Raw genomic sequence first — 24,634 nt, 5'->3', positions numbered from 1 at the left:
TCACTTAAAAAAATTGATTAGCACTGGCAGTGCCAAAAAGGTCTGGCTTGTGTGCATGGGATATGCATTTACCAGGCACTTTATGCTACCCAGCCAGAAATGGCCTACAGTGGGGAAAATGGCTTACGCCAGTGCCTGGCTCATGCACCAAAAGACCTCTCCACAAGCCAGAACTGTTCACTTTCCTAAGGCTCGTTTTGCAAGACTTCAATGTGAGTTAATAAATGCAAGGCTTGTATTAACTTATCCATTGCTTATAATTCAATGGATAAGAAAAATCCAATTACCCCAGTAGCTGGTTCACTCCAACAATGCTAGCCCCTTTACACCAAGTTAAATGTCCCTGCACGATCAACCTAGCACACAGAACCCAGGAGGAAGCCAGTTGGGCAGGCAGTGGGTGGGGTGAACATGGCGATGAGCAGTCAATGGTTAGGTAAAAAACCAAACTGACTGTGCCCCTCCTACTTGTACTCCAGTGCAATAGTTGAGCTTATATGTGGTGCTAGCATGCCACTCCACAACCAAAACTAAAAATGCTGTGTTTTTTCCTTTTACCCCTTGCAGGCACCCCCCTAGTGTAATCAAAGAAGAAATTAAAAGGCAGAAGAAGCAAAAACTTTATTGCTATGTACAACAACAATAAGACAAGACAAAGTCACTACTGTACATATACAGGCATGTAGAGCCCACCACCCCCCTGGCACTACTGGGCCACCTCGGACCTCTATTTGGCCTCTAAGTGGGGGTGAAAGGTTCCAGGATAAAGGTGGAGCATAGGTTTTGCCGAAAGCTCAAACAAACAGAACTGTGGTTGGACGGCAAATCCTGGATCTTGGCATGACCCACTCTTGGTGCCTCAGATGTCAACCTGCTGCCAAGCCATTTCTCTATGAAGCAAATGGTGCCCTTTATCTGCCTGCCACCAGCACTTGTGGGATGGGAGGGCAAAGGGAGCAAACGTCTAAGTAAAGGTTTACCCTCAAGGAGTGGCTGGGTGACCACAGACCCACGACAAACCGCATGCAGAACTTCGCCCAAGACAGATTTTGGTCGCATAATGAAAGTAGGAGTCGTTTACTTTAGAAGGGGAGGCTATGTTCTCAAATGGGCAGGAAGACTCCCCTCCCGCAGGTTCTATGAGCCCCCTTGATTAGGCATCTGAAGACCACGATGAGCCAGACACATTGCAGCAGTTGGGCATAAGTCCATGGATGTTTTGAGGTCAACTGAAGGTTTACAGGGAGGGTATATATCACAAACTAAGCTTTATTACAATCACACCCAGAACACTCAAGTAATTGCCCTGGAAGGATTCATTCTTGGAAGTAATGTACCAAGAAAGGTCATGCAGAAAAAAGGAAAGGGGTCTTCTCCATGGGAAGGACCTAACTGGCAGGGCAATTGGAAGCGCATTGTTGAGTGCGGGTATGCCCCCAAACTAACAGGTCTTAGATAACCCGAGGGTGGCCACACAAAGTGCCAGAGGCAGCCCAGCTATGCCACGCTCACTACCTTCATGAACCAGTCTGGCATCCAAGAATAGAAGTCTAGGCAGAACCGAATCAAGAATGGTTTCTCAGAACTGTACAATCGCATTGAGAACACAAGTATGCAAAGTTCAGAGCTCTTTTCTGGCAAGCTGGGACCCATCGTTCTCCCGGCAGGTGGGAACGCCCTGTGGCCGCTTACTGATCGTGACGCAGTAGGGCGTTCTGGCAATTCCTGGACATACCACAGTTAATCCGGTCGCTGGCAAAGGCAAACATGTTGCAGCACCTGCAATCTTAGCTACAGGCCCCTACCTTCACACTCCCCAAAAACGGATGGGGCCCCTTACAAAACCAAGGCTGCACGGTGGATTTTTTTTTTCTTTTTTGTTTTTAACTGTCCTTTTGAAGCAGAGCAAATCTACACCCAGTGAACAAACTCAATCCTCACAACTTCCTTGTGTGATCAACACGAGACCCCCAGTCTAGTGTCTTCCATGCCATCCTCTCGTTTGGTCAGCCCTTCACCCTTTGAGTCACCATGATTGGTCCAACTCATAAAACAGTCACTTGAGGGCAGCCTTCAGCATCGCCCCACTTCACCTACTCAAGAGGTGGACCCCTAACTTGAGTCACCCTCTCAGACTACCTCATGAAGATGTGAGCACCACGTCTCTCCATACAGGTTCTGGGGCTGTGTGGCCAACTGTTGTCCCCGAAAGAACAAAAGCCATCCTACACCACTGTTTCTGCAAACGTTCCTATACTTCAGTTGCTACTCCTGCCATTGATCATCTAGCCGTGGCTCTTCTGGACTAGAACAATGAATCTCCCCTGGTCTACTACAACATGGTCTTTGCATGGAAATGCCCAACCACTCCATCCCAGCTCCCACCCTCAAATAATGGCACCAGTCCTTTAGTACTAAATGGCTTATCAGGACTACAGCTTCCAGAATTTATTGAAATGTTAGTGACAAACACCCTATGGAGTCCTGCAGTGCATGATTTATAGGAGAATATGTTCCACCAAGCCTAGTTCAGCCTTTTCCACTCTAGGTGCATGATAGAGGCCTGAGCTTTTCGGCATTGTGGCCAATCCATTACCTACACTTCCCAGGCAGCACATGAATAAAAATAGAGGTACATGCCAATAACCAGAGACATTTAAAATAGAGGTCCTTGTTCAGTGGGGGCACTTTACGGAAGGCACTTGTGGGGGTTCCAAGGCGTCCTTGCTGAGGGAGCCACGAGTCACTATTTACATTTAGCACAAATCCTTCATTTTGTCCCTGTACATTTTGTCCACCCCCAACTGGTCCACTGGCCTGCTGTCTCCATGGTGTTATTTGTTCGTGGTCTGGGCCCACCACGTTTCACCCTGGTCCATGAGCCGAACTACAGATGAGTCAGTGGTGAAGTCCCATTCAGCACCAGGTTCTGATAGTGGGGCTGCGACGTGTGGTAGGCCCGCTGGCCGGCAGACTCAGACATGTCGTTACTGGTCAGGCCATACATGCTGATCATGTCACGGAAGTCGCTGGACTGCATAGTGCGATGGTGTGCACCGCCGGGGCCCGGCGAGTGGGAACCGGGCTCCTGCTTCACTGTCATACCCTGGGTAGTCTGCTGGGTAGGGGCACCGTACGACAGACTAGAAGAAAAGACAAAAAAGAGACAAGCTGTAAGCAAAAATATTGACACAACCCGAATTTTGATTTACAGCTCCACATCTACACAATCCAATATAACCTTACATAACCCATTAACAAAATGTTAGGATGACATCCCCCAATAAATCTGGAAACCCGATTACAAATTAACTCAGGAGGTAGACACCATTTTAGTTCACCCCCAAAAGGACCCATTCAATCTAGTCAGGGGCGATTCTGCACAAATGTAAAGCAAGCTTAATTATTTTGGTTATTTGGCAACCATTTGTGTCATCTACACAACCACAGGTGGGTGGCCCAGCATGCACGAGCTCAAATGACAAAATTGTGAAAAGAAATTGCCAGAAGTACACTGACGTTGGGCAATAAAATAATCATGACTACCAAGGGGTTCACTGCTGCACCCCTTGAGTCCCAATTTTAAGAGACCACCACCTGTGGGCAGGAACCTCTGGGACAACCCAATACTCAACTTGCAGATGCATATACCAACATTGATGCATTATGAACCACACCCCAACAGCGCCAGCAAGCGGTAGACGTGGTTCCAGCATCTTCTGGTCTCTACTGAGGTGGGTGGATTCAGCAACCACTCGAAAGGTATCCAAGCAGCTGGAGCTACCCAAGAAAAGGGTGGCAGATGAAATGAGCCCATCTATAAAACGAATCCCCAATTTTAACGAGCCCACTCACCCGCCTTTCGCCTAGAACCCACTGCCCCTTCACTGATTCCTAAAGTTTCCCCTCATCCCATCTCACTTCATTATTCAATTGTTTACCATCTACATTTTCTTCCTGCTGTAAAAACATGGTTACTCGACTCCTCCGCTTCAGGCAATTAGACCCATTTACTTCCTCCCTTCCCCTTTCCAACTTCTGAAATGCATTTACTCTAAACTTTCAACTTGACTAGATCATAATTGTCTCCCTTTCAATCTGGTCCCGGTCCTCTATACTCCACTGAAAGTACTTTACCAGCAGTCACCGATTCTCTTCTCTGCCCACCAGTAAACCTTTGATTTTCAAGCTCCTGATTTTCTGCTGCCTTTCACACCATCATGCTCTTTCCTTGGCGTTACTGGTTCTTCAAATGTTTGCTCCCATCTCCCCTATCCCTCCTACTGGACTAGAAAGTCGCCTTTCCTCTCCATTATTGTGGCCAGCCCCTCAGGCTCAATCCTTGCCCCCCCCCTTTATAGAGTGCACCAACTTGCACATATTAAACAGTTCGTCTTTCCCACCACTTCTACTTGGAAGTCACCCAGAATCCACCCCCAACTGCCCCACGTCTACTTTTTCACCACGTCTCCAATTGCCTGCAAATTGTTAGAGCCTGGACGCACCCACATTTCCTTCACCTCAATCAGTCAATAGCAATTAATTTTGTTACACTATCATCTCCCCCCTGCCCTTCCTTATGGTATCCCTGGTCTATCAATGCTTGTAATCTGGGAGCCATCTTTGTCTAGTCTCCTGATCACATCTCAAGCACTGCTTGTGCATGCGGTTGTTTTTCTAGATCTGTAAAATTCACCCACGATTAATGATACTAAGAGTATTGCTGCTCTGACTCATTCTAGACCGATCACCATTTAGCCCTCATTGTCTCCCCAGCCCTTAGTCCAACTGATCTTCAATCTCCCACCCTAGAGCCTCCATGTACAACTCTTTACTTTGAATCACTTCCATTATCCACTGTGCACTGTATGGTCTGTCCTTGGTTTCCCTCTACTCCTGCCCACTCCACATGTTCCCAGACCCTTTCATCTGTTCCCAAACCTAAGCCAGCCTCTCCATTTGGATACTTCTTACTCCTAAATTTGGAACGCCCCACCCCTTTTTCATTCTTTGCCATTTTTGTATTTGTTTTCCTCCCATTTCTGTATTGTACAGTTTATTATGCTCAGAGCTTTGGCGAAAGCACTATATTAAATGCAATACATTTATTTTGAGGTGGTTCAGTTAATCAGGCAGAGCACTCCAGTTTCACCACCTGGCTAGTACTAGACCTAAGGGCTCTACGGTATATGGGAACCACCATAGACCACGAGGGAGCAAGCTGATGTTGAGAGGACATGTGCCAAAGTTTAATGCAAGGGCATTCAACTCCAAGCCTAGAGGGCTGCAAACCTAACCGGTTTTCAAGATGTGCTTAATATTCATGAGATAAATTTGCAGACATGCATCTCATGAAAATGAGGGAATTCCACAAAATCCAATAGGTTGCTGGCCCTTGAGGACAGGAGTTGGACAACCCTGGTGTAATGTATAGCAGAGCACACCCATAAAGTAGTGATACGTTGAACTTCAACCCATACAAATAGGCCTTCAAAATCCTTAAATAGCAGGATTTGGAGAAGAACTCACTAATTGAACACTTAGACCATTTGGAAGTAGAATCTATGAGCCCAAGAAGGATCATTAAGGGGTTTACTCATCCAAATTACCAAGGATACGTTAGCCAAGCAATCCACTCCTGTACGCAGCTGGCAAAGCGCTGCACTGTACTACTGCTAATGCAATGCTGTAAAAGCCATTGGCAGCATGATCAAATGCATGACGGGGGGACTGGCCATTCAATCCTTGGAGACACTGGCCAAAGGGGAACAGCTGGAGACACTCCTCAAAGGGGTATAGATGGACATTATGCTCACCTGCACCAGCTGGTAGAAGATTAGGTAGATCCCTTGCGAGAGCGCGTGGAGTCAAGAATTACCATTTAGATTTTAGTTGGTCACTTCCATAAACCCAGCAATGAGCGAGAGACTTGGATAAGACTAAAGTCTCCTAAACTTAGGAGTGCCATAATGAACCCACGGTTGCAGGAAGCTATGCTGCAGCCATGCTAAAGTCCCACCTTTCTGTGGTGGCTGGTTACCACATGCAAGCCCATAGCCAGCAAAAACGGCAAATGTTTACAGCATGCAGAAGCCTAAACACCATACACAGAATCTGCAGGGCACAAACGCCCACTTCACGGGTTATACAAGGCCCGCAAGTGGCAGGGCCACAAGTTTCTAATCGCGGCAGACCCAATCACTGGGTAGAAACTGCATCAGTAACCAAGATGTACAATCCGAATACAGGGGGGGGAAAAAGAACCCCTCTCCAGTTGGGCATATGAGCATCGTCAAGGTTACGGCAGACACCCACACCAAACCCTCCTACCCACCAAGGGTAGAAACTATCACATGAGGGCTCTCCATGACTCCCTAAAAGGGGGCTTTCAAATCTGACGTGAGTCATAGGTGCAGGAAAAAATAATTTCAACATAACAAGTTATTGGGGCGCAATGTTGAAGGCCTTGCAAGTTGCAAACTTTGAAGTTGGGTGCACACAGAAGAGATCACCCCCCTGCCCATCAAAGGCACATTGCTTCATAACAGCATTCAGCCTACAGCACCAAAACGGTAGGTTCCTACTTCACTTTGAGAAACTTTAGCAAGTAGTGGAAGAGTGGGCTGGTCTGCTCGCAAGCCATGAAGTTCTCTAAAGGTTTTAGTGACTAACCACTAAATTCCATAAAGATTAGTAGACATGCGCCTCACTGCCCTGAGCAAATCAAGTGGGATCAAGATCAGAAGCAGACCTACAAGGGACAAAACTATTCTCCAAGTTGGACCTGTATGTTGGGGGATCACCAGGTAGTGCTCACCCCACCGCCAATGAGAGGTGGAACATTCTCTGCACAAAAGGACATTCTCTGCACAAAAGGAATATAGTGGTCAGCGTTTCAACACCAATTCCAGAAAGGTCCATGGTGTTGCGAAGACCAATGATCATCTTCTACTCTGCCTTGGATGAAGCAGAACATCCAAATGTGCTTACAAGGACAGATGTTGTGCCAAATGTGATATTGTAACCCAGGATTCTATTTTGCCACGGCTTTCAAGCCTCTAACAGTTGCAAGATGTTCATAGCCCTCAACCGCTCCCCCTCCCCCCACCATGATGACTCCTGAAGATGCAGTTTCATGTAGTCATGGAAATGGATCCATCAACTGGCCACCCTCTATATCTCGGGACAGTAAAAGCAGATGCCAGAGTGGCCTGTGGCTGGAGACCATGGTCGATACAAGCCAGTTTGGACTGGGCACAGCGCTGACAAGGGGAAAAGCAGGTGTGACCCTTCCGAGTGCATATGCCAAGGTATTCGCAGATAGAAAGGCCACGGCCGTTGTGGCGTCGACATGCCTACATCTACGGCCAGCCAATGCTTTTCCCCCTGGGATGGAGAGGCGGCTTTGCCGGCTGCAGTAGTATGCAACTCACTGTACAGCCCAGTTATGTACGCTGGCAGGTTACCCATCACTCCAGGAGGGTAGTCCAAGGTGGACAATAAGGATTTCCTAGCAGAAGACCTGGCGCATATAACCTGGAGGCAGCCGTCCTGGTACCTAGAATGCAGCCGAGTCAGGATCGCTGCGGGGCCAGAATGTGGCATAACAGGTTCCAATCCCAATCTTGTGCATAGAAACCACTCGCTGGAAGCGCATTACAAATGAACAAATATTTTAAAATGGTTTGGGTCACTGCTCCATTTTCAGGTTGCTGAAAGTAATTACTAAAGGATTCCCCAGAGCAAATCCCCATCCAAAACAATGCACCCCATTCCTAGACTTCTGAACACCTGTGTCCTCCTAGTTCCCCACCCAGCAACTGCTCCAGGTCCCTATGCACTCCTGCCTGGCAAGGCACAGCAAGCCACATGTTTGCCAGTTTCCTTGGGACCAGCTGGACACTGGCCAGGGGTCGTGGCACATGGTGCCGCTCCTGCAGTGAGCGCATTATGGAGGACTCTGCCCTGCATTTCTGGGTCCATCCAAAGACAGCAAACTAGGTTCCCAACCTAGTAGCAGCCAGAGCACTTCCAAGGTTGAGGGGGCCCCTCTTCAGCAGGCGCATTGCCCATCCAGCACATAAATACCTGGACGTAGCTCGGGGAGTGGAAGTAGGCAGCCTGCAGGTTGGTAGCAGAGGCAGTCACTGAGACAGGAAGAAACAAGCATTTATATGGCGGATATAAAGCATAAAAGTGTTGACAGGTGCCACAAGACGAAGAGCAGGGGAGAAACAATGGTCCTACTAGGCCTTGTGACAATCAGTTTGTGCAAGTGGATTATCAAAAATTGCAGGGAGTAGGTGCAGGTGAGAGCAAGGGATGGGAGAGGGTAAAGGAGGGAGAAGTACTGAGGGAGGAGCATAGAAAGTCAGGGAAGGGTGCCTGAGGGCAAGTGCAGGTAGAAGTGGTGAGAGGGGAAGACTGTACTAAGGAGGGCCTGACCCCAGAAACTCGTAAGGGACACAAGCATCCAATCGTAGCAGGGGAGAGGGAAGGAGGCAGGCAAAGAAAAAAAGGCAAGTCTTGAGAAGCTTCTGGAACGTTGAGGTCGTTCCAGAGGGAGGCTCCTGCTGTAGAGACCCAACACCACTCTCTGCAGAAAGTTGTAATCCTTGCCACCACGAGAGCCAATGGAGAGAGTTTAGGGCTGGGAGGTGCAGTCCCTGGGCTTGAGGCCAAGTCCCACAGTCCTATTCTGGGCAGATTAAGAAGAGATGTTGCAGTAGTGAAGCCTAGAGAGAACCAGGGCTCTCTAGACATTGAGTTTTGGGGGAAAGTGAGGAAAGGGAGAATGCCTCTGAGGTGCAGATAGCGGGCCTTCTTGGCAAGGTCAGTGATGAGAGAGTCAAAGAGGACGCCCACGTTTTTTGCCTCACATGAGGGTGTAGGGAAGGAGCCCAAGAAGGGCAGCCAGAGTGTAGGAGGGAAGGATGGAGTAGGAGCCCAAATGAGAAGGATCTGTTTTACTGGTCTGAAGACATTAGCAGCACACCATGCCTGAATAGCAGTCAGTCTGAGATAAGAGATAAGGAGAAGAGGAAGGTAGCTTAAAAGGGGAGCTGTGTGTCAGCATAAAACTGGAAATGATGAGTAAGAGGAGATCATGTGGGCAAGATAGATATTGAACAGCCACCCGTGAGGATAGAGCCCAGAGGGATGCTGCAAGTTGAGAGTGAGGTAGGTAGAGAAAAGGGCCCAGTTGAACTTGGGAAGGCTGGGATGCCCAGGGTATCAGAGCAGATTCAGGAGGATGGAAGCACAACAGCAGAGGACAGATCTAGGAGAATAAGGGCAGAGGGTGAGTGAGTCTAGATTTGAGTGTAAGGCATCACTGGTGTTCAGGAGAGCAGTTTGTGCCTCTGGCTGCTCTGAATCCGGACTAATGGTCATGAAGGCATTTGGTGCGATGGATTTCCGAGAAATTTCTCCAAGAAAGGGGTAGTGGGGATAGGGAGATAGTTAATCAGACAGGAAGGGTTTGCAGGTGGCTTTTTTAGGAGGGGTGTACATGGGAGTGGTGGGGGGAGCCAGTGGCAAAAGTGATTACAGAACTCAACCAGGGAGCAAGAGAGGCAATATTGTCCTCGATAGTTCTGGAGGAGCAGGGAAGTTCCTGTTTGGAGGAGACAGACTGTCTAGAGGACCCCATCTGGTGCTACAGGGAAGGAGGAGAGGTAGGTGGGGCTGATGGATGTTGTGTTGGTGGTGAAGTGGGTGGCCAATGTCATGAAGAGGACCCAAGAAGTGAGGGAACAGGAGAAATGACTAGTAGGATTGGCAAGTACCTTGCAGATTTAAAAACGGTAAACCAGTGTTTGTGGCTCCAGAGATGCAGGATTGGATATTGGCCCATTTCTTGGAGCAGATTGAGTCTATTGCCTTTGGAGCCAGCGACAGGCCAGTTTGTCTGGCAACGTGCTAGAAGTCAGTCACTTCAGTTGCACATCTTTGCATTTGTGTTTCAACAAGGCCAAGTCTTAACATACCAACCATGGCACTGGAAGCAGGATTCAGACAGATCCTCATGTCAGGAGCAAGGATGTCAAGTGTTGGAGATGGTGAGGTGAAGGTTAGCAAGAGCTGTGTCAGTGCAAGAGTAGGAGTGGGGGAGAGAAGGCGGCAGCAAAAGCAGCAATTGACACTTGCTTAATCAGTCAAATGACAGAAGGAAACTGGCAGTGCAGGTACAGACTTAACCAGGGAGCCCAGGAGCACCAGATCGGAGGACAGGGGAGTGGTTAGACCAGGAGAGAAGAGGCTAGATAGAGCGCATCAAAGGTTTGCCCAGCTGAGTGGGTTGGGGGTAGATGAATGGTGAAAGTCACAGGTTGCAAAAGTGTAGAGTGGCTGCATCAGGGAATCCCAGGGATTGTATCTCTCCAGCTCTCTCTTCACTGGCTGCCTGTAGCAGCAAGGATTAAGTTCAAGGCCCTTTGCATTGTCCACAAGGCTTTCTGGGGCCTCGGACCGCACTGCCTCAACTCTTCCTAAACCTCTCCCCCTCGAGCTTTCCGCTCATCCACCTCCAACTACGAGGGTCAGTTTCTTTTCCAAGCACAAAGTTGGGGCAGCTCTCTTCGGCAGGGGACTCCCGCTGGAACAGCCTCCCTGCATCTCAAACTTGATCAGAACCAACTCAATACCTTCTGTTGCACTCCGCTTTCTCTTCCTCTCCCCTGAGGATGTCTGCTCCATGCATCTCCTGGTTACCTTTTGAACTTGGGCCCAGGCTCCTGCATGTCCAGTTGCCCTTCACACAGACTCCTGGCTCCCCTAGCACTTGTGGTCTGTATTTGCAACCCTACAGCCCACTCGTCTGCACTTCTAAGGCACCCGCTGGCTGCACTTCAGTTACTGCACTTTTTCCCTCCCCACTTCTCCCCTGCACATGTGCAATTGGAATGACAAGGCCTAGTAAGATAGTTGTCCTCCCACGGTTTCCCCCTCCTTGTCGTGCCTAGAAACACTTGTGTACAGGAGTTATAAATGCCATTTCATATCCAGATGTATATTGAAATCTACAGGGAGAAGCTTAGAGGAAGAAGTCAGCAGAGAGAAGGCAAGGCTGTCCTACTCTAAAAGGAAACCTCACAGGACTGAAAACTGGCAAAAAGGTGCATCTGTTCCATTCACCACCATGCCAGATGTGGTGGAATTGGGCATGTGGTGGCACAAGTGGGGTCATATGCCCTTCAATCCCACGTCTCAGATCAAGATAGACTTTGGTTTTTTGAGTACTAATGTAGGGCAACTCCCATGGGTGCCACTTGTGAGTATAGAAGCTCAAGTACTCCACTTAGTCAGAGATCTGACATATGGGTGACAGTTTTATGCTTTTGCTAAGGCACCATTGGTTACAGAAATTCAGGTGCCTACAAATTCATGTTACAACTCCAAGTGGACCTGCTAATCATAAGGAGATCTTGGAGACATTCAGCTCTTTCAAGCTTCCCTCCACTGCCTCCTCATTCCTGACTGCTAGTCAGGCATGGTGTTCTGCTAGGTCTGCCTTAATGCCAGCAGAACAGATCCTTCTCATTGAGACTCCAGCTCCCTCCTACTCGGGCCAGCCTCCATGGGAGCACCCAACACACCCTCTTGTGAGGCAAAAAATGTGGAGTCATCTTCGACTCCTTTCTGCACATCTGCCACATACCTTGCCACGAAGGCCCACTTCACCTGCACCTCCTCAGAAGCACTCCTTCACCTTCCCCCAGAAGCTCAATGTCTCCAGAGCTCTGGTCATCTCTAGGCTGAACTACTGCAACAACCTCTTCCTCAATCTGCCTTTAGCCTTCCTTCGCCCCTTCCAACTAATCTGGAATACGTCTGCAAGACTTATCCTTGGCCTCAAGCCCAGGGACTGCATCTCTCCAGCCCTAAAATCTCTCACTGACTCCAGGTTGCTGTGAGGATCAAGACTCCCGCATTATCCACAAGGCTTTCTGGGGGCCCACCTAACCCTCTCCCTAAATACCTCCCCAGCTAGAGACCTTTTGTTTTATAGCTCCAACTCTGCAAACAGACTTCCAAGCAGAGTGGGGATAGATCTTTCCCATGGAGCCTCTCTGGAATGGCCTCCCTGCCCTTCTGACTTGAGCCACATCTCCTTGGTTCTGGAAGCTTCGAGACCCTCTTCTTGCTCCCTCCCATCCCTGCTAATATCTCCCTCAGCTGCATTTTAACTGGCTGCCTGATTCCTTCGGATTCATACAGGGCACCAGACCATCCTCACCCAGTCCATCCCTGCACTCCCGCTGCCCCCCACCCCCAAACCTGCACTTGCCCCACCAGGATCCCTCCCCAGCCTGGCTAGGCCTGCAACCAATTGAGCCCATCCAGCCTCGTCCTCTCACTCAGCATCCAGACCTTCATTACCCTGGCACTTGTCCACCTGGCCACCCCATAGCAGTCGCAAACCATAACCGCCCCTGTCGCCCCTCAGCACTGCATGCTCTCCACTCTGACCTGCACTGCCTCCCCTTCTAGCATTAGCAAATTCCCCTTCCCCACACTCCCCCACCCCCTTCATAATCCGAATAAGGCCTAGTAGGACCACGTGCTATTTTTCCTCTACCTCAAACCCCCACCAACACCCCCGCCCCTCCTCCCCCCCACCCCCGTCATCTGCCTTGTTGTGCCGTGAAACACCAGATGCTGTATATACCAAGTATGGTAGTCCAGTATAGGAGGTTTTGGCATACATGTATCCCTTTGCATTAAGTCGCCTGAAAAAGGCCAGAGGCGACAGCATTTCCACGTGCAAAATTGTGTCGTCTCTGCCCAGCAGACTCATGTTAGCATCTAAAACCAATTCCCCAGTGCTCGGTTCATTAGGAAGTGGTCAGTCACAGCCCATGGTTCTACCTCATCCTGGCCACGTGTGCTCCCCATGCGCTGTATATTTAGGCCCTCTCCTCCCATCAGGGGAGAATCCAAACCACCTGGTGAAACTCCCCCACTGACGTACGATATATACAAATCTACACCTTAGAATAGGCCTTGATGGACCAGAGCCTCCAGTGGAGGCAGCGTGGCGAAGTCCTGTCTACTTCCAATCAGTGGGTGTTGAGCATCCAAAGCAGTTACTCTAACAGGGGTCTGAAACTTTCAGGTCTTTGCTTTGACTACAACTCCCATCATCCTCAGTCATAGTCCAAGGTGAGGGATCATGGGAATCAGGGAATCTATCCAAAATTATCAGGAGAGCGTCATGTTGCAGACCTCTTCGAATATTCAGAGACTTTCCTCTGGTTTCAGGGATAATAGGAACTCATTGGCCGCTTTACCTGGACAAAGTTCTCAGGACTGAAGTATAAAAATAGCATTCTATGACAAGACCAGAAGGTCTTGGCAAAGTAAGCCATCCAGTGGACAAGGATTGATCTGGATATTGAGGCGGTTCGTCGGGATTATTCTGTTCAGGATGTAACTCCAGACGATTGCCTTAGCATTTCCATAGCCGCATCAGGATTATTTTACCCGCAGGCTGGGTTGTCCAGTGGTCATTACCAGTTTATAGCAGGGCCTGAAGGCTGAGTGGTTGAGGAGGTCCTGGCGGCTCAGCTACCACAGGAGGGATGCCAACCTGCACGGGGAGGCTCATGCACCTTCTATGAGAGATGCGCCCAAGCTCATGGACATCCATGTTCAAAACCTTGTGAACCAGCTGCTTTGATTGGAAAAAGTTTGCAACCCCCCCCTCCACCCCCCCAAAGATCTGCCACCTCATTGGTCAGGATTCAGAGCACCTAGGAAGATCACAACCAAGTGCCCATGGTCAGGACTACTACGTCCAGCTTTCTGCAGTCTATCCTCTGTACAGTAGTTGTGAAACCAGAATCGCAGGAATTAATTCATAGGCCAGGTTCCCTCAAGTGAAACCTACAGCAGTGGGTTAAGGGACAAACTTCAAATAAAGGTCCAGCTCGACTCCCAGTTAGCAACTTTCTACCGCAGCTGCGAGTCCAGAGTGGGAGTTTTCTGCAACCTTGGGGCGCAATAGCAGTCAAGGGAAATTGACCAAACAAGGGGCATTCCAACCAACCATGAGCTTACATGAACTTGGCAGCCTAGCTGGAGGGGCAGCAGCAGGACAGCATGGCAGCCAATCCACGGCGAGGAATTTGGGAGAGCTAGGACAGGGGCTCATGTCAAGGGTACACTGAGTCCACCCAATTTCAGTGGGCCCCTTGATGTGCCAATTTCTGGTGATGCCACATTCTCTGTATGTGAATGAGCTCCCCAACTTGATTAATTGCCAAGAGGCATTGGTCCAGCTTCTGGATCCCAAATTAAAACTAGGGATTTCATTGGTCACTGGAGTGTGCCACCTGTACCCCAACCCCAATCACACGTGATGCCAAGTGATTAGCAATTAGTGTATTTTTAATGTACTTGGTAAAGTCTGCCTTGTGTTAGCTTTGGTAGTCCGGGAGAAGTCAAAGCCATCCCCAGTTCCCCTGCAATTGGTCAGGGCCACTATTCTGTGGGCTGTAACCAAGGGAGGGGACCATACCGGGCAGTGCTCGATATGTTTACACCCAACTCCCATGACCCTTAACCACACTATGCAGGCACACTGGTAGTACATGTCTCCAGAACCAAAAGTTTCAAATGCATCCTCTATGGTGTGGCCTCCATGGGCTGTCTGGGGAGTGCAGGCCTCCATTCCAAAGCTGACTGATGCATCAACAGGAAAAGGAGAACACTCAGAGGGCAACCAGTGGCAGAGTGGGGCAGCAGGGGATGCCCCCCCCAGTGCCCAATGCACCCCTGGCACCAAAAGCTGCCTCCTCCTAGGGCAACATGGGACTTGCCCTCCTAAAAACTACTAGCCATACACAAATAGGGTAAATTATGCTAGTCTACAGGGGTCCTAAATGCAGAAGGGGGACCCCACCCCCAAAAAGGCAGGCAACTACTGGCAATTTTGAATGTTAGAGTAGTTTGCAAAGTCCATAACTGCATCAGCTGTCCTGGGCGGATTCATGTGACCACTGCGACCCCCATAATTGGGACGGCCGAAAATGGCCGTTTAAACCCCTTTATATACCACATACATATGGGGGCCCTCCGCAGCCCCTCATCACTATTATATCATATACCCCTCACATATATATGTGGTGTAAGAAGGGGTCTTAAGTCGAAATTTCAGCCGTGGGAATTATGAGGGCGACATTTAACCCATTACCCTCTGGGCTAATTAGATGCAATATGAACTGACCACTCACACATACCATGTAAGTGATGGGTGGGGGAGGGGGGCATACAGTACGTTGCGCTGGTCGGACTGCCTGGATGCATGGAGAGCGGGACCAGTGGCAGTTAAGCCCCCCCTGAATGCGAGAGGTGTGCCTGCTGTGGTGACGCCTCTTGAAGCAGAGGAGTTGCGCGAGTTTGTGCAGGGCTTCTCCCAAGAGCAGCACTTAATGCCCACATATGCACTGCTGCAAGTAGAGGGCCATCCTCGGATGGCGTTTCGGAGCAAATCAAATTGGCTTCAGTCCCGTTCGCTCCACTTTTGGCTCAAAGAAATTGCAGGATGCTCGGAATTCAGGCGCGCTGCTGTTTTGCAGGGGAAACCCATTAGCCCAAGGAACTCCTTCGAGGTGGTCCAGGCAAACCCACAAAGGCCTGGCCGCATCCTGGGGGGGGGGGGGGCGAGGGTATGCGCGGTGGAAAAAACCCAACATATGAGTCCAGTACACAATCATAAACCGTGCAGTGCATGAAGTCGAGGACCTCCTGGACATTTTAGATACGCTACAAGATGTCGAAGAAGGGCATAAGTGATCAGTGAGCCTGGTAATGCCAGGGCTGGCGCGTGATACGAGGAAGAGTGGCGTTGCGATAAAGCCCCTCTAATTCACCAGTAAGGTCATATACTCCGTCGTCTCGTCACAGACAGTCCTATTGCACTCCCTTCCCCGCACACGGGTTACTGCCGCACAAGAGCGAGTAAAACCTTACTCCTTCCAGGACCTTAAAAGTGCGGGGTGTTTTGGGGGATAAGGGTAGCTTCTTCAGGAGCTGGAAGCCGCTCAAACAATGACGAGGACGAGAATGGCAGGACGTGGGACAAACACTGGGGACCTTCTGGTTTTACACTTTTCGGACATTCACGGAGGGGGTGGGGGCGGTTCAAGCCTCCCAGAAACCGAACCAGCAATTCAAGGGACCGGCACCTAAAATATAGCCTCGAGGTCCGCGACCCCCGCCCCCACACAGAAAATAAAGAGAACACGCCCACGGAGCGGTGAGTAACGCTGCAGGCTTCTGCGACCAGTTATTCTCGTTCTGGGCGTACCCCACACACCTCAGCCCTGAAAAAGTGGTGGGGAGACGAAGCTAGGGGCTGAGGTTCACGATTCCATGCAGCCCAGGGCATAGCGAAAAAGGACTAGCGAAACTGCAGGAGTCCCCACAGAGGTGGCAGACACCGGGGACCGGGTCTACCCCAGCCCTACCGGCCCCCAACCAACTTGCGTGTTAGGGTATCTGCATTCCACCTTTAACGAAATGCATCGCGAGCACTTCGAGGAAAGGCTTCCAGGCGCTTTACTGTGCCACTGTATATGCTAGTTACCTGTAGCAACGCGGATAGAGCTTGGCAGCCACGTGCCTGCCGTGGCAATGTTTAAAACCCAGCGCATTTTGTGAAATCAGAGTGAACACCTAGTTTAAAGTATATTGAATACATTCTGTATACAGGTAGGATGAAAGTATGCGGTGCTGTTCCCAAAATGCACCCCCCACCCCCTCCGCCCTGCACTTGGGAGCCAAACTTAAGGGTCACCTGATCCTGGGTGTATCACACAAGAAAGTTCAAAGTCCATGACGTGTCAAACACCGAATTTTAACTTTCTGCATTATAAAAAAAAACAAATCAGGTTCTAATATTTCAAAAACATGCGGAATGACCATAAAATTATGATTCGAACAAATGGCATGGGATCGGGTCCAATGCAAGTTGGTCCCGTATTCCATCTTCAAGGACCACAATCCTGCCCGTGTATGCCCTCTGCGGCAATTCCTCAACTCGGGATCTCTCGCCGGTCAAACTGGGGGCGGCGAAGATCTCCGACCAGAACAGTGCCCGGGCTTCAGTAAAACCAAAGTGACCGCGAAAATATAGAAGCCTCGGGGTGCAAGTCGCGTTTCAGATTAAGAAATGGGCGAGGCAGCCCCCTGTTTCAAACCTGGGCCATCATAGCTCGGCAGCCGACACCCGACGCACCGAGCAACCATGGGTTAAATAAAAGCCAATATCCGGAAACGGGTCTGATCTGTAAATGAATTAGCAGGCCGAGCTCTCTGCAGAGACAATGGACCCAAGCCAGATTCTATATAAACCGAACCCAGAAAAGTGACTTGGCGCCTTCATCACGGTACACAAGAGGACCATGTGAGGGGCCAACTGCAATTTAAATCTATATTGCACCGCATAGTGAGGATGCACGTGGAAGATTAGGAGATGTGCCACTCCCCGCTCAGCCATTGTACACTACCCCCCCCCCCCCCCCCCACAAGCCCTGGCTGCACTTGGCCGCGGTTTCATAGTATCCCAGGTCAAGTGCAACGCGGTCAGTCCTACTTTCCTACAATGAAAAGGTAACGCCAGTGTTGTATACACTAAGCACATCGGTATACCAACTCGTTCGTGTGTGTACTCACAACCCGTGGCCATTTTAAACCAGGATCCTCACGATGGGACCGGGCGACTGTTGGACACTTGCTGACAACGAAGCCTTTCACAAAACTACTCTGGCCCAGATTTCCGCTCCAGAAGGCAACGGGATGCCCCAGCTGGTGAATGGACTTGCAGCAGATGTGTGGGCAACCTGGGGGGGGGGGGGGGCAAGGAGAACCGTCATGAAAACAGGTTCGGTGTGAAGAGCCAGCATGCGTTCGATGTACGTCAAAGCAGTATTTAGCGCTTCACACAACCATCCAGGCTCCATGCGCTTTAATGGCCTTCACCTGGGAAAGGTGACGTGGACACGACGCGGGATGTCACTCAAGGTTAGCGCGTGGCAGTTTAGACATTAGCAGTACTATCCTAAACACCTGTCCCGTTGCCGCCCCTGCATCCCCACACTGGCTAAACGTCTGCGGGGGGCCTGCCTTTCCACCTACCCACGCACCAGGGATCCCATGGGAGATACCAGTGCCTAGGAGGAATTATGCAAAGGCGACGCGACCCCCACCCCCCGCAAGAGGCTTACAACCAGCTTAACAGGTGGCTACTTGAGACCTACGGCCCACGCCCTGCACACACCACACCTGCGCCAGAAAGTGCTTCAGAAGCACTTAGCCGACAGCCCCACCCATCAAGAGATTAGTCCCCCACATTCAATCAACGGTCAAGAGGAACACGAATGCCTACCGACCGCCCAACGCGAGACATTATCGGTCTAGAAGGTCACCCCAATCCCGGCGGCAGACACCGCACCAGAACCTTTCGCTCAGATAAGGTGGTTCGTGAATAGGAGAGGGACTTGCATCTGGTGCACTGGGTCAGAGTGACAGCACAAGTGGGGGGGGGGCAGGAAGTCTCCACGTCAGCCGATGCTGCACAAGCAGCAACAGGTCGCCCATTCCTAGAGAGGGCCGTGCAGGCAGGAAGCTCACGGGCCCGCGGGCAGGGCAGAGCCCGTGCTCGGCAGCAGACGTCTCGGGCGCTGCTGGCCCGGGAGGGGCGCGCGTCCGCGGGGGAGGGGAGCGCCAGCCATGCTCCGAGCGCCGTCACGTGGCCACCAGACCCAGCACGCACCCACCAAAATCAACCCAACTTCTCAGAACGATGTGATGCAGAAAGAGTGCTTATTCGCCGTCACTTACCCTTAAATACCTTTGCTTCCTTCACTTCTAACATTTTCTTTATTTATAACGCGCGGGATCGGGATCCGAACCTCTATTGCACAGCGCTGTCTTGCTTCCAGGGATGGAGTGGGACCAGCACGAGGACCCATATTCGCACTTGAGGGATGGATCTGCATGACACATGGACTAGTACGTGTTGACCTCCTGTTTCCCCTCCTAATCTTGTCCCGCCTAGAAACACGTGTACAGGGGGCGTTATAAATGACTTCCATCATACACATTTTCTACAAGCTAAACTTATTTTCCTATGGGAAAATGTGGACATACCACACAAGAGGCCCGTGGTGCAGAGGCCTACCGGAAATCCCCAGAGTGCACCCCTGCCCCTCTCCGGGCTATCCTTCCTCCCCATGCACGTCGTCACCACAGGTGAGACCCCCGAAACCTCCACAGTTTCTCACCAATATTCCTCTCACCTCACCCTTGAACCCAACCCTAGCCTTGGCATACCTGCCACCTCGACAATGGGGAGAATACATGGCAGGACCAAGTGTAAAAGTAAAGGGGCTACCAAAAAATGAAACCATGTCGTCATGGAAACCAACATTAATGGTGTGTGGCCCACCAAATTCTCTGAGCGGGAATCGGCCGTTTAAGGTACGTTCCTACAAGTGTTCATTAAAGAACCCAAGCCCCGTTCAGGAGAACAACTCTCGCAGGCCGCTCAAGCAACTTCCAAGAAACCACTTGACTAAATGGTGGTGAAAGGCGTACCAGTGGCCAACACGAAAAATAACCAGGGTGCAGTTTTGCAACCACCGTAATAAATAGCAATTCAGGGTTTGAAATAAAGATTTTATGAACAGGAGCAAAAACCAGCTCCGGGGCCTTAGGCATTATTCAGTGGGAAAGAGTTGCTACCACTGATAAGCGAGTAGCCCAGACACCGCAGATCCAGCCCTCACACGACATATGCACTCGTTTGCCTAACTATGTAGCTTTGTGCAGCACTAGCTGGCCTGGGGGGGCCAAAAGTAGGTACTGGTGGATGATCTGGCACACACGCAAACACCCGTAAGCTAGCTCAAAAGGGTTGATCTGCAGGCCTGAATCCCGGCGAGGCCAACTCGGCCCTTCATCCTGCCAAGGTCATACATGACTACTCTTTATGCAAATATGTTCCATATAAAGCGCTATATACAATGACACATCACATTAACTAGCCAGGCTCCTTTTATGCAAGTGACAGGTTTGCGCTGGACCATGGCAAGCACGGAACGCTTTCTCTGCGGCAGGTGCAGTCATTAACCCACCAAGCCAGTTAACCAGTTTAAGAATATAATTGGTGATACAATACTATGTGGATAGGGTCCATCACTTCACTCCTTTGCTTAGTAGGTAACCTAGCCCACCCTAACTTACTTCTCAGTTTCGATAATTGAAATGTACGCTAATGTCACTCATTTCTAGCGACTGTCAAGTGGATCTCCGTAATCCAGTGCTACTCCCGCTACCTAAACGTACATTGCGAGAATGCAGCGGGCCGCGGGCGCGTAATGCCCCGGCACCGCCAAAGCGCCCCCAAAACCCAGGATTTTACTAAGTGGGCAGCCATAATACGGGTCACTCGCCAACTCTGACTAGCGCCTGGAAGCCCCGTGTGGGGCGTCGGGATGAGTCTCACCTGTAGGGCCCGGCGCCGTTCATGTAGCCCTGCGCTTGGGCCAGGCCCGGCGGGTACTGCAGGCTGGAGAGCTCGTAGCGGTGGTACTGCTGCTGGTAGCCGGCCAGCGGGTCGCCCTGCATGTGGGCATAGGAGCCGGCCGGCGCCCAGGCGTAGGCGTCCATGCGCGGGCTCCCGCCCCCGGGCCCGCCGCCGCCCAGCGCCGCGTACTTGGCCGCCGCCGCCGCCGGCTGCTGCTCCTTCTTGAGCGACGCCTTGCTCTTGCGCCGCGGCTTGTACTTGTAGTCCGGGTAGTCCTTCATGTGCGTGGCCCGCAGGCGCTTGGCTTCGTCGATGAAGGGCCGCTTCTCGGCGTCCGACAGCAGCTTCCACTCGGCGCCCAGGCGCTTGCTGATCTCAGAGTTGTGCATTTTGGGGTTCTCCTGGGCCATCTTGCGCCGCTGGCTGCTCGACCACACCATGAAGGCGTTCATGGGCCGCTTCACCTTGTCCATGGGGTCGGCGACGGGCTCGGGGGGCCGCTGCTTCTCCCCTGGGCCCATGCCCAGCCCCGAGGGGTGGTGCTGCTGCTGTGGGGGCATCTGCAGCTTCAGGGGGGCCTGTTGCTGCTCTATCATGGAGTACATAGCCCGCTGCCAATGGAGAGTGTCCCACCAACTTTCTGCAGCCGCCTTCTGCTCAAAAAGTTGGTCCCAGTGACTTTTAACCTCCAGTCCTCCTGGTGTGGCGTCTACCCCGGACTCAAGTGCGGCTCTGTGCCTGCAGCAGGTTCACAAACAGGTGGATGGATGCGCTCTCCAGCCTCGGGGCCAAGCAATTTTTAAAGACTCCCACCGGGCCTGCTCCAATCAAAGGGCCTCCGTGGGCGATGCCGGCCGCCTCCCCCCTCCGGCTGCCCAGCCCTGAACGTTGGAGTCATAGCCCCCAGCACACGCCCCGTCCACGCCCATTCAGTAGGCAGTCAAGGGAGACTACACCTTCCACCAGCAGTTTGATGGGCGTGGTGGGGGTCTGGCGGGTATCCCTAGGTCATGTGTGAGCAGTGCCCCCACCCCTGCGTGCTGGGGGGCCCCCTCTCTCTCGGAGAGTAGGAGTAGGACTACAGTTTCCAATGAGAAAAACAAACGCGCATTTGGCAACTTGAGAAACAGAATATAGCGCTCACTGTAACAGGGTGCAGTTTCTGGGCGCTGGGAAGAACCGGTCTCATTATTACTCTATTAGGGAGGGGGGGGGGCGGTCTTTTCATCCACCTAGGAGAGATGCATGTCGTCACTTGCTGGGCGTGGGGTACGAACTCATGATCTAAAGGTTGCGCGCCGTTATTTTCAACAGGTGCATCAGCCCCCCCCTCCCCGAAGTTCCCGACCCGATTATGCGAAGCGCGCCGTGGGTTGCATGCCATCTGGCGCCACTATCGCAGGCGCGCACAGTTTGGTGGGGTGGATGCGGCCCTCCCAGCCTGCCTCATGGAGCTACGACCATTCTGCCTCGTCCGCCCTTGCCTTCAGTGAGCTACGCTCTTTGTAGAGGCGTTTTACCCCTGCCCGGTGCAAAAGTGCCTTCGGTTCCCTAGTGGGAATGTGTCATGTGTCCCTTTCGGGTGTATTCACCATTTGTGTAGCCCCTAACTGCAAGCAATTGATGGCCACACAACGCTTTGACAAAACTGTGAATTTAATAGACCATCTTCTGAATAATACACAATGGACTGTGCATCAAAACACTTTCCGGGGCACATGCCTAGTATTGTAAAGCGTTTATTTTTTTGTACGGCGCCTGTCACCCCCATCGTTGGGTGGGGGGGGGGGGGGTTGGTTTAAACCCCATGCGCTTTACCGTGTCTGCGTATTGAACGATGCCGCCTGCTCAGGTTATGAAACGCTTGCTGCTTATGCAATGCATTGTACTTGTAAAGCGCAAACCAGGGCCCAAGGGCATCGAGGCGCTAGTGTAGCATTTCAGGCCACTTCACACGCTGAAGATGGAGCCCGTCAGTGCAAGCCCTTAGTGTGAGGACATGTCTACTGCTCTGGCTAATCCTCCCACACAGCTCCACACCACTCCTACAACAGCTGCGATCCCAATCATACAGGCCAGACAGCCCAAAATGTTTAGCTCCTTCACCTTGTGGCCTAGCACAGGCCGAGGACAGCCTTGTATGAGGCTCAAATTGTGTTTTTAGGAACTTTTTGAATTGTATGGGTGAAACATTGTAATTACTTTTTTATTCCTTCAGTATTTTGTATTCATCATTATATGGTTAGATTTTCACCATATCATAATTATATATATAAAAAAAAACGTAAGTACAATGGTTCCAAAATCAAAGAGTGTCTAATCAGGGTTCCATACAAATATTGACTTTTGATCAAACAATAAAATGCAAATAACCAATTAGAAAACATCAGAAAACCCCTGTAAAAGAAGCACAGAAAACGTAGATTTTTGTTAAGGGGAACTCGGGGTAGATAAGCAGGTGGTCAGGCAATAGATTGGCAACAATGTCACTGTTCATGCAGTGTCTTTGAAGAAAAATGTAAAGAAGGGGCTTAAAAATCACCATGGTGCCAAAAAATGGACCAACGGCACAGCGCCTCTTCAAAAAGCGAACGTTCTTGTCTTTGGCATGTCACAGCGACGAGCCATGTTTTTCTTCAGTGCACCAGTAGTCTGGGTGCTTCCGGTGCTGGGCCAGTGTTGAGTGGGGTTTCGGCGGCGCCTGGCCCAGCAATGCAGTACTGTTCAGCAGCGGCATCAGCTTGCGAGTCAAAGACGCTGTGCTCGGCAGGTGATGTCATGGCAGCTGAGCTGAAAGACTTGGTGACCTCAGGTGTTTGGAAATGCAGAGAGAGCCAGGGCTCACTTCCTTGGTTTTGGGGTGGCTGCAAGGCCCAATCCAGGGTGCCAGAGGCAAGGGAAATCCCTCACTCCTGCATTTTACTCCAGGAAGTTGGCTGGCACCCACAGGTAAGGGCAGGGTCCTGGCTACAGTGCCACGGCCAGCACAGAGACCAAGGACCACATGATTTCACCCGCACTGTGCCCTAGGGATGGTTAGGGGACATAGATCGCTCCTGCCTTGGATGCTTTCTATTTCCACCTGCCTGGCAGAGGACTTTGGAGCAGGCTTTACTCCCAACAGGGGTATACTGAATCCTTGTTCTTGTATGAGTCCAAAGATGAATCAAAGAATGACGGGGGATTGGTCGAAATCAAGAATTCTGTATAAAGCATCCACTCTCTGTTGTTGTAAGAAGTGCCATCATACTTAGAGTGCAGTTTCCTGTAGAAAATAGGGGAGGGCAGGAGAGTCCCACAGAAGCTAAGATGGTGGAGCCCCTCTTTCTTCTATTAGGGAGATTTCTCACCCAAGTGCTAAATTCCCTCACTAGCGGCTCCTCCTTCGGCTTGCCATGGTAACTGAAAACAGACTGCTGCAGAAAAGGACTGCCCAAGACTTCCACTCTGCACAGAACTTCGCCTGAATTTACTTACAGTTTGGCCCAATGAGACTGGACGCCGCTTGCTGAGCGCTGAATCCACGGTGAAGCGGGCGTCCTTTACAGGCACACAGGAAGCTGCCAGACCTATCTGGGCTGAAACTGTTTTCTGATTGGGCTCGCAACGCTAAGCTCACCCTTGTGCCCGCCCACCTAAAGCCCAAAAGCAGTGTGTGTAGCGCACCCGCGCGCGCACACGGAAGCACTCGAAAGCACGCTGTTTGCTGTTCGTGCTTCGTGTTGCGGGTGTTCGGGTGCGGTTAACCACCAATCTATCTTGTGTGCGCAGGGGAAACATAAGATAAAGCAAGTACCAGAAATACGCTTCTTTAACAGGTATTTAAATTTTTGGTGCAATCCAAATACACCTCATAACCGCTGAAGCTGGGTGTTGTATATATCAATACCTTAGTCCTTTGGCGGTAGTATTGAGTAATCTTAACTAACTACAACATGGGTAAAGTAAAATTAGCCGCCCTATGTAAAGACCATAGGCCGGACTTCTTTACTGCAGTAAGTACCCGCATGGCTAGCCTGGCTCGTGCGGCGGCACTTCCTTTGCCCACACCATGTGCAGATGAAGGGGAATTGTTACAATGTGCGCATGATTGTTCAGTTG

General features: G+C 50.9%; 1 protein-coding gene across 1 annotated transcript; it reads right to left on the bottom strand.

Moving 5' to 3' along the window:
• Nucleotides 1-596: 596 nt before the first annotated feature.
• LOC138566843 (transcription factor Sox-19b-like) lies at nucleotides 597-21,368 on the bottom strand. Its single transcript, XM_069644540.1, has 2 exons — nucleotides 20,513-21,368; nucleotides 597-3,143 (listed from the first exon to the last, which is right to left on the bottom strand). The coding sequence occupies exons 1-2, from the start codon at nucleotides 21,136-21,138 to the stop codon at nucleotides 2,888-2,890; spliced, it is 882 nt and encodes a 293-aa protein (XP_069500641.1). The 5' UTR covers nucleotides 21,139-21,368; the 3' UTR covers nucleotides 597-2,887.
• Nucleotides 21,369-24,634: the final 3,266 nt, after the last annotated feature.

The sequence above is a fragment of the Ambystoma mexicanum genome, chromosome 1p (genome assembly GCF_040938575.1).
Source record: "Ambystoma mexicanum isolate Mex_15411 chromosome 1p, UKY_AmexF1_1, whole genome shotgun sequence".
NCBI classification, from domain to species: Eukaryota; Metazoa; Chordata; class Amphibia; order Caudata; family Ambystomatidae; genus Ambystoma; species Ambystoma mexicanum.
The sequence above is the reverse complement of the archived record's forward strand: the minus strand, read 5'-3'. Positions and strand labels throughout refer to the sequence as shown.

What these genes read in the sequence shown, in the direction of transcription:
- LOC138566843 (XM_069644540.1), bottom strand. Translation starts at nt 21,138, where the DNA reads ATGTACTCCATGATAGAGCAGCAACAGGCCCCCCTGAAGCTGCAGATG. An exon ending in AACGGCGCCGGGCCCTACAG is followed by an intron (nt 3,144 to 20,512) that starts GTGAGACTCATC and finishes CTTTTCTTCTAG; the next exon opens with TCTGTCGTACGGTGCCCCTA.